Source organism: Alosa alosa, chromosome 19, assembly GCF_017589495.1.
Source record: "Alosa alosa isolate M-15738 ecotype Scorff River chromosome 19, AALO_Geno_1.1, whole genome shotgun sequence".
NCBI classification, from domain to species: Eukaryota; Metazoa; Chordata; class Actinopteri; order Clupeiformes; family Clupeidae; genus Alosa; species Alosa alosa.
Genome location: NC_063207.1, coordinates 5,626,999 through 5,637,740, shown reverse-complemented (window position 1 = coordinate 5,637,740; position 10,742 = coordinate 5,626,999). Strand labels below are relative to the sequence as shown.

The window sequence follows — 10,742 nt, the reverse complement described above, 5'->3', positions numbered from 1 at the left end:
GAGAGAGTGTGTGAGGGAGAGACAGAGGGAGAGAGAGAGAGAAAAGGGAAAAGAGAAAGAGTAAGAGAAAGGAAGAGAGAGAGAGAGTAAGAGAAAGGAAGAGAGAGAGCACATACGGATAAACAACTGCTTTGACTCAAAACAGCACCAAGCCAAATGCTGGAGGGGTTTCAGAGAACTTGATAAAGAGTTCAGCCGAACGTTTAATTGGAATATGCAACATCCTTCCCCACACACATGCACACACACACACACACACACACACACACACACACACACGAACGTGCATGCGCGCACACACACACACACACACACACACACATAAACACACACACATAAACACACACACACACATACACAAAGGGTTTGTGTGATTTGAAATGTTTATACCAGGGTCGGGTGCAGACAGGGTGCGGAGAGAGCTGAAGATTGCAGCTAGCAGGGGAGTCTTCCAAGTCACAAAACCTCTGGCAGCACTATCACCACGACTGGGATGCTTACCATTTAGAGAAAAGTAGAGATCTGTGTGCGCACATATTTTGGCAATTGCAGCTGCAGACCCTGTTCAGTTCATCTTTCAAGATCGCCGCGCACAATGTCTGTCGAAGCAGAAGCATGCATTCCTTGATAAATTCGATTATGGTTTTGTGGCTTTGCTTGAAAATGCACATTCAATGCATATCATGAGTCAAATTCTCCTCGGGCACTGGGTCTGAAAACAGAGGAAATCTGAACCATCAGCAAGAGAAAGGAGAAAAGTGAAAGAGAAAGAAAGAAAGAAGGAAAGAATGAAAGGGGGTGCCCTGGCTTTTTCTATTCTCATTTATTTCACACACATGCACACACACACACATGCACACACACACGCACACACACACACACACACACACACACACACACACACACACACACACACACACACACACACACATACACACATGCACGGACACACACACACACACACACACACACACACACACACACACACACACACACACACACACATACACACATGCACGGACACACACACTCACACACACACACACACACACACACACACACACACACACACACACATACACACATGCACGGACACACACACACACACTCACACACACCCAAACCCACACACACACACACACACACATTCTCATTGAATACTTTTTACATCTGTTATAACAAAGAGTTCAAACAGACTGCTAAGTCCTGGCGCCCAGAGTCAGCTTCTGGCCCCCTTAACAGAGGGCTGGAGTCTGCGTTCCTCAGCCCTGTGAGGGAAGCCATATCACTGACATCATTCTCACTCAACTACCAGCCACACACACACACACACAGACTCACACACACACACACATGCACACACACACACACACACACACACACACACACACACTCAAGCTTTCTCGCCCATACAAACACACACACTCATGCACCCCACTCTCTCACAAATATACATACAGATACACACACACACACACACACACACACACACACACACACACACACACACACACACACACTGGTTCATTCACACATGCACCCCACCCATCCTCATTGTATGGAGAATGGTAGCCAGCAGCAGCTTGTTTTTTTTCCAGGGAGCTCGAGGATCCACGTGTGGAAAAAGTGATTCGTATTTGAACAGAGTCCCATGTACACACACGTTGGATGGTGCACAGTACACAGAGGAGCAGGTGAATCCATACCATACCTCTTCAGCAGGGGAGTTTTCAACATTCTAACAAAAGATTCCGTTCCGCAACAACTTAAGGTTCTAAAATTCCATGAACCCAGATATTCTTTAGAACACTAACTTTCCAACATTCTCGTCACACCAGTGTCTCGTCACACCCGCTAGGCAACAATTTTACACTCTTTGAGGACTGTGTTTATCACACAAGTAGCAAAGATCCTTGATTACTAGCTTTAACCCTCTCTGCAAGTTTTGGCATCATCTTCAAATCGGTTTAATGGTCTTGTGAAGTACAGATAAAAACATGTGCTGTTCCCACCAGCCATCCAGGCTGTCCACTATAGTTCTGTTTTCAAGGCCAGAGTATCCCGTAAAAAATGAAAGAAAAGCTGTCACAGCATGGCATTGCTAGCTTTTTAATATATATCAACAAAAGGTACCAGTTAGCATGATTGCAAGCAATGCCAGCAGAACTGTTGGTGGCGTTTAAATTTTTTTGCCTTTTATGTAGTGAGCTTGGTGGTTTTAGACCGACACCACTTGTGGCTTTAAGGGGAAAAAAAATATATCGTTAGATTTCCACTGCAGTCAATAAGTGCTTTGTATAGAGGCAGATGAGGTAGATGAACTACCATGTGCCACTGGAGTGCAGTACAAAATGACATAAACCTAATAATGCGGGTGCTTTACTACCATTAATGATGTCACTAAGCATCAATTGTACTGCCTGTTGAAAATGGCTTGACAAGTGAAGTCATTCTTGGCCCAGTAGGATTGTGTAATGTTCTGGTGCATTACTTCATATACATCCTGTAGGTGCTGGGGGGAAACCATGGTGTCCATAATGTTTATGTCAAGTCTCTTACATTGATTGCAGCTGTACGGGGAGGCCGAATGATCATTTTTTTAGTTGTGTTTTGAGGTTTAAAGGACAGCGAGTATGTAATGGGGTGTGTTTCCTGTTCCATACATGGCCACAATGTTTTTGTATAGTTTAGTCATCTCTAAAGCTGGTGATACATGGGGCAGCCTTTTGAGCAATGTTACTGGAAATGTTCCTCAATATTGCGGTTCTGCCTGGCATGTTCCCAAAGATATTGGGCAACAATTTCTGTTCTGGAGAACTTTAATCATCAGTAGGCAAAATCATCATGATAATCCAATCAGAATAAATTGAACTGGTTAATTGGTTGCCCAGCAACATTGCTCAAAAGGTTGAGGAGTCCACTACAGGTCTGTGAGAGAGTGCAAGTGTGTGTGTGTGTGTGTGTGTGTGTGTGTGTGTGTGTGCGTGATGTCTCCCCTCTCCCTCCCCTCCTCCCTTAACCGTGACCTCAGCTGAGGGGAAGGGTTGGTCAGGTGATGTAAGGACTGGGCGGGTGAGGTCCCCTGGGTGGTGGTGAGATGGACCGGTCCACTCCCGGACCTCGGTTCTGTCTCCCCTGGCCACCATTTCTGGCCACAGCCCTGGCTCGTCAAACCCAACGGGCCCGAGAATCAACATCCAGGCCCGACACACTGTGGAGTTGCGTCAGCTCGGATGATGGGGAAACCCCACACTACTCGTCACAGCTGGGAGTAGCTCCGCCGGCACGCCCCGCTGCCCCTGACAATGCTACACACACGCCCTTAACTGTGTGTGTGTGTGTGTGTGTGTGTGTGTGTGTGTGTGTGTGTAGGGGGGAGGCTTACTGTACATGTCAGCCTGTTTCAGACTGTAGCTGCTTTCAGACCTACGTGTAAGTCTGCATGTTCTGCGGATATCAAGCGGTTGGGCCCTAAATATGTGTGTGAGAGATTGCAAGTGTGTGTGTGTGTGTGTGTGTATGTGTCAGAGCATGGGACAGAGGCAGGCAGGTAGATAGATAGATAGATAGATAGATAGATAGATATATAGATAGATAGATAGATAGATAGATAGATAGATAGAGGGGACAGTATATCTGTCTGACAAACATTTAGTTATCATCCAGACCTTATGTATTCAGCTGACAGGTTGCACTGACACTGACTTTGACAGGTCACATCTAGTGTGATCCAATGAAACTTTTCTTATAGATCGTTTGACATGACAAACACACTTCATCAAAGTAAACCAAAATAACTGCCCTTGCGCAAAATGTCATGACTTCGCAGTGGGTCTAAAGCCATAACAAAAGAAGCTTTGAGAAATAGACTTATAAAAAATATAATAACATCATAAGAGAAGCTTTGGGGTATACGCGTTTAACCTGATTCTAACCCTTATTGAGTTTTCATATGAATTAAACCACACATCCATAAAGATGCCTGATACATATCTTAGTGCACATCTGTTGGTGAGCGCGTAGTGTATGGAGGAGGGCGTGGGTTCAGCTTACCTGTGTCGGCTGGCTGCTCGAGCCCCGTTCGGGGTCTGCGTCTGTGACTGGGAATTCGCGTAAAGATTGTAGCGTTGAGGATAGGACGCACTCCAAACATCTCCAAACAAAGTCAACACCAAAATCAGAGGAAACGGAGCTGGCCCGGCCATCCCTAGCAGCGGTACAGGGAAACTGATAGAATTCTGGTAGTAGGTAAGGTGTAGATTCCTTGGTGTCAGTGTACTTTTATTCCACAGAAAAAGCGCCGAAACGAGGTCGGAGTGATAGACCGCGTCTCTCTTCCTGAGTCGGTTGAGTTCATACTACCGATCCATAGTTTCTCCACGTTTTTGATCTGACTCTTGAGACGCTGATTTTCGTTGCAGCTGTTTGTTAAACGCAGGGATTTTCTTCATGAACTAAATATCCACTCCCTGTTGCTTGAAAAGGAGCGTTGTGCTCCTCGATACATCCAAAGAAGACTTTTAACCCTTTTGGTAGTTGATATGAAATGAACGGCGATGGTGCAGCCTGTACGTAGTTGAGGAGACGGAGCATAGTACTTCACGAGACCTCAACACTGATTCGGGCGTCCCTCCTTTGCACGACCCCTTCAAACTCTCTCGCTCATCGCCTCCCGCCCCTCTCAGTGCGCACAGCCTCTCCCCCTCCCTACGGTACCCGAGCTGCAAAGTTTCAACAAATGACCATCCGGTCCTTCCATCCACTGGCTTTCATCGTGCTTATCAGGCCATTTCCAACAAAAAGTGTGAGAACAACGCTAATGATTTTAAGATCTCTTACTTTGGCATACATCTCGATGTGTTAGATAGGGTAATGGACGCGGGCATGATACATTGACCGCATCTGTTTTGTCTCTTTCTCTCTCTCTCAGTCCATTAGTGATTTCACAGCACGCTTTATCAGCCAGATTTATAAACAACATCACTTTTGTCTACATCGACGACCCATTTCGAACCACTGGTGTGCGCTGGCGAGGTAGTCCTGAAGTGCACTTAATGGAGTTTATTACACAGCCGAATTTTAGTCATCTCCTTTTCAGGTTAACAACTACTTCACCTTCACCTGGCTGCAGATTAGATTGGGTTCATATGGTATATGGCCATTCTGTCTCGCTTAAGGTACTTAATCTCAGGGATTCTTTTTCCGCAAATGAGGTCTGTTGGAATGTGAATCTACCCCAGATAAAGTTGATTTATTGACAAATATGGTCAAAGAACTGTTGTTATACAGTCATGATGTTTCCATTCCGTGTTGTTTAAACTTTTAGATGATTTCAAAACAAACCTTAACCAATAAGCCCTTGTTTTAATTTAAGCAGGAATGCCCTGTGCCTCTAAGAACTCCTATGCCTTCAGGCTAACTGGCCAAAAACTCATAAACAACAGAATGTCAGTCAAATGTTTTTCAACATACACACGACACCCTAAACTTCTCAAAAAGTCCACTATTATACCTAGGGTAGCCATATGTGCACACACACACACACACACACACACACATTGTTTCACCCCCACACCGGCCCACACAAACTGAAAAGAAATATTGGAAATAGTGGGGTTCAGAAAAAAAAGTCACCAGCAGGGGATGTTAAATGGAACAACTGCTTCAACTGAAAACAGCACCAAGCCAAACGCTGAAAGGATTTCAGAGATTTCAGAGAGAAAGATTTCAACATTTAATTGGAATATGTAACACACACACACACACACACACACGCACACATATAATCAGAGGGCACATGAGCCGGAGTCCAGGGGTATTCCAACAATGTCATGCTAGACTGCTTCAGTCCACCACCTCCCCTGGCTCTGCCCCAGGGTGACCTATGTCACCACCAGGGGGCAGGACCTCTGCCACCCTCCTCGGGCACCTGCCGCTGCTGGGTGGGGGTCATGACCCTTGGCACAGGGGCACAGACAGCGGCTGCCTGTGGCGTAATCCGGGCACTGTGGCTGCTAGACCTCACAGTGGGTCTGTTGCTCCACGGTGCAATTTGGGTCCGTAACATTTGAGGAAATATGCTGGGTTTTGTGTAAACACAGATGGTCTATACACGCGTCAGGCTGACCGTCAGTCAGAGCCTGTCTACGAGCCTGTCACTCACCTGTACTCTTCTGTGTGTGCATATGGAGGCTATGCAGCCTTGCTCCAGAACGTTGATTGTGAGCATTAGACTTTTATTTTCTTGCTAATATTCTTTTGTTTCCGAAAATGTTTTATAAATTGCCTCTGACAAAAATATCTGCCGAATTAAAACATCTGAAAAGGCTTCAGAGGTACCCATCTATGTGTCCATTATGGACATGGGGTATATGACCCTTTTCCAGAGTGGCTCTAAGGTTCGGAAGGCTAACAGGAATCTCCAAGCATTTTTAGAACAGAGCTGTAGATGGCTGAACTGATTAGCTTAGCATAAGTGGTAGATTGAAGTGAGGAGTGAGTTGAAATGACTGCTGAAGATAAAATGGCTGTTTTCTGTCTCCCTGTGTGGCAGAGCAGCCTGACAACGGAGGTCTGACTGAGAGGAAAACATGTTTAATGGGAGATGGAAAGCTGGCAGAGATTTCTTTTAATTTACCGTATAAAAAGAGCAATGTGGATGCTGAATGGGTCCTCAGCTGGGAATAGGCCATTTTATAGGACACACAATGTGTTCTAAATACAGCCTCTGAAGGTTCTTTAAGGTTTGAATTTACTAGTTGTTCACTACATGTAGTTGTAGTTACAACGGGCTTATACACTCATAATCATACCCACTCTACATAGATATACCTTTTACAACAGAGGGTTAAGCTGACTTCAGGCCTGTTAACGTTTTTTAATGGCACATGTAAATGACTCAGGTTTTTAAAGCAGTAATTTGTGTGTGTGTGTGTGTCTGCCAGCTCATTGGCTTCGCATGTGAGCAGGAGTGAGTTGGAGACTCCACATGGAGTGAAATCACCAGGCCTGTGTTGACCTTCAGATTTTAGAAAATCACTTAAAGGTGTGCACGGCTTCATCCGTGAAATAATCAACCATGTTGAATGTCATGTTTTAGAATATACACTACAATATATCATATGTAGGTGTTTTATATTTTATATGCATTTATTGTATATAAAGATGTGTACAACATTTAACTTTTTCTTTCAGAGCCCTTGGCACATTGCTTACATAGTATGTTATGGATACTTTAACATTGAGCATAATGGATACTTTTACTCATCAATTGAAATACTATCTCAGTTCTACGCTGAGCCATGTTGAAGCACTCGCCCTTAAGCATCATGCCATTACCATCACCCCCAAACAATCCAACATATAACTACACCACCACTATACACACACACACACACACACACACACACACACACACACACACACACACACACACACACACACACACACACACACCAAAATCCACCAGCTGTTCTGCGCAGCCAGGAACATGTGGATCCAGGACACTGCCTCACTTTCTCCATCCAGAACAACAGCTGTGTTTACAGTACAATTAGGGGTACCCCCTCCGCCCCCCCTCCCACCTCAAAACCCCGAAACCCCTCCTCACATACACATCACCACGACCACCAATGCCACCATCGCATTCCCCTCTGCCCTCACCCACCCCCCCCCTCGACCTCGAAGCTTGTTACCCCCCGTGCTCTTATGGGTTTCCCTCTCCCCACAGACATCCAGCCCCACAGCCCAGGATGAGGGTCTGCACAGCAGGGGGAAGAGAGCTGGGGCTGGGATCGGAGAGGGAAGAGGAATGGGAGCCGTGCAGTCACAAGCGAACGACTGTGGAACACATCGGTCAGCCATGTTGGCACGAGTGGAGCCAGCGGTGCAGTCTGCGTAGGAAGTGTTTTTTGGAGCCAACGCACGTGTTGTGAAAACAAAATGGTCAAGTCTACACCAGGATTGACCTTATTTGCTCAAACCCCATTTTTTAGTTCCTTCTGATGGTTTCGCTTTTGACTGAGTGTGTGCTGTATATCTGGTTACAGGCAGCATCTGGCCTTTTGTGACTGAGATGCCAGAGGAGGGACTGAGTATAAGCAGGTCAGCAGCAAGCCCAAGAGATAGAACTCATGGGCTAGAACACTCAAGCGTTTGAACTCACACTCTAGAACAGCCAAGAGTTAGAACTCACACACTATAGCACTCAAGTGTTAGAACTCATACACTAGAACACTCAACTGTTAGAACTCACACGCTAGAACACTCAAGCGTTTCCACTCACATGCTATAGCACTCAAGTGTTAGAACTCGTACATTAGAACACTCAAGCATTAAAACTCACATAATATAGCCACTCAAGTGTTAGAACTCATACACTAGAACACTCAACTGTTAGAACTCACACACTATAGCACTCAAGTGTTAGAACTCATACACTAGAACACTCAACTGTTAGAACTCACACACTATAGCACTCAAGTGTTAGAACTCATACACTAGAACACTCAACTGTTAGAACTCACACACTATAGCACTCAAGTGTTAGAACTCATACACTAGAACACTCAACTGTTAGAACTCACACACTATAGCACTCAAGTGTTAGAACTCATACACTAGAACACTCAACTGTTAGAACTCACACACTATAGCACTCAAGTGTTAGAACTCATACACTAGAACACTCAACTGTTAGAACTCACACACTATAGCACTCAAGTGTTAGAACTCATACACTAGAACACTCAACTGTTAGAACTCACACACTATAGCACTCAAGTGTTAGAACTCATACACTAGAACACTCAACTGTTAGAACTCACACACTATAGCACTCAAGTGTTAGAACTCAATTAGAACTCATACACTAGAACAAACAAGCTGAGTCACTCACACTTCCCAGAGTTCTCCAGTGTGTGGTGGTGGGTCTAAGTGTGGTGGGTCTACCTCTATGTGACTCAGGGTTGGCTGGGCGCAATGTTATGCTGTTATGTAAACAGGAAAGGAGTTGTGCAAGATGTGGTGGTGAGTTAATGTGTTTTGGGTGTCAAGCCACTAAGTGTTGATCCTCTACTACAGAGTCTGTCCCATCTATCCATTACATGGTCTACATGAGAAGAAGGATGTCAAAGAAGGCAGCTGTTGATGATGTCTGAGGTCTGTTGATTGGATCCACGGTATTTTCACAGGCCCGTGTGAGTAAGGGTTGCCCTTTCTCCCGTTAGTCATCAGCTGTGTTTCTGGAAGTGGTTCTTTGACGTAATTTGCGCTGTAAACATCAAGAAAGAGTCACATTCATTCCGCCACCCACAAGATTTCATGTTGAGTTAATGCTGTGAGACATTGAGCCCTTGAACTTAAGATGCTCAGGGATGGTGGTAGTGTAGTGGCTAAGGAGCTGGGATAGCGTGCAGTAGCCTGTAGGGTGGTGGTAGTAGCGTGCAGTAGCCTGTAGGGCGGTGGTAGTGTAGTGCAGTAGCCTGTAGGGTGGTGGTAGTAGCGTGCAGTAGCCTGTAGGGTGGTGGTAGTAGCGTGCAGTAGCCTGTAGGTAGTAGCGTGCAGTAGCCTGTAGGGTGGTGGTAGTAGCGTGCAGTAGCCTGTAGGGTGGTGGTAGTAGCGTGCAGTAGCCTGTAGGGCGGTGGTAGTAGCGTGCAGTAGCCTGTAGGGCGGTGGTAGTAGCGTGCAGTAGCCTGTAGGGCGGTGGTAGTGTAGTGGCTAAGGAGCTGGGATAGCATACAGTAGCCTGAAAAGTTGTGGAAAGAAAGAGAAAAAGCATTGGCAGCACATGGGCAGCCGTGGCCCACTGGTTAGCACTTCAGACCTGTAGCCAGAGGGTTGCAGGTTTGAACCCCGACCAGTAGGCACGGCTAAAGTGCCCTTGAGCAAGGCACCTAACCCCTCACTGCTCCACGAGTGCCACTGTTGATGCAGGCGGCTCACTGCGCCGGGATTAGTGTGTGCTTCACCTCACTGTGTGTACACTGTGTGCTGTGTGTATTTCACTAATTCAAGGATTGGGATAAATGCAGAGACCAAATTTCCCTCACGGGATCAAAAGAGTATTTATATACATATACCTGCCTCTTAAAATGTTTCTCGCATTGGTTAATGTAGCTGGATACTGTAATGCCGAAACTTCCCTGATGACAGAGTAGCAGGGAAGTCCCAGAGATTTTGGTACATCTATTTTTGTGATCGCTGTCAGAATGCCAAGCTAACTAATATATACCAAACCATATTTCTTGCAGCAGATTTAATGGCTTGTCGGGGTGTGCTAACGTAATGCTTTCACATTGTGTGGAGCACGGAGGTATTGACACAGTGCGAGCGTAGTTTATGTGCGTTGGCTCGCAGAGTCGAGTTCTCACACTCATTAAGAGCCTCAACTCTGTCTCAAATGAAGGGTCCAGTTCCATGGGTTGCTATGGAAATAATCTCCACAGTGATTTGTGTATACAACATACAAAAACAACGAGGTTTAGATGCAGAGTTTATGCTCTTAACCCTTGTAAGGTGTTCAGGTCTGTGGGACCGGTTATCAATGTTTGCTAAAAGAAAAAAATATGCTATAAATTATTTCTTCTAACTCAAACTGATTGGCCGTGGCTCATTTTCTGCGAAGAACATAAAAAATAACGTATTTTCAATGTCTGCACACGGTACACCCCCTACACATAACTATGACATGTGGTGTTCGGGTCTACTGGACGCGAGTGTAATAATTGTAGGTGCCATGTACC

General features: G+C 45.5%; 1 protein-coding gene across 1 annotated transcript in view; it reads right to left on the bottom strand.

Moving 5' to 3' along the window:
• Window positions 1-4,618, bottom strand: part of emilin1b (elastin microfibril interfacer 1b) — a 35,095-nt gene extending 30,477 nt beyond the window's left edge. The window contains exon 1 of the mRNA XM_048228579.1: window positions 4,054-4,618. Within this exon, the coding sequence (XP_048084536.1) occupies window positions 4,054-4,205 (152 nt within the window). The 5' untranslated portion in view covers window positions 4,206-4,618. The remainder of the gene's footprint in view (window positions 1-4,053) is intronic.
• Window positions 4,619-10,742: the final 6,124 nt, after the last annotated feature.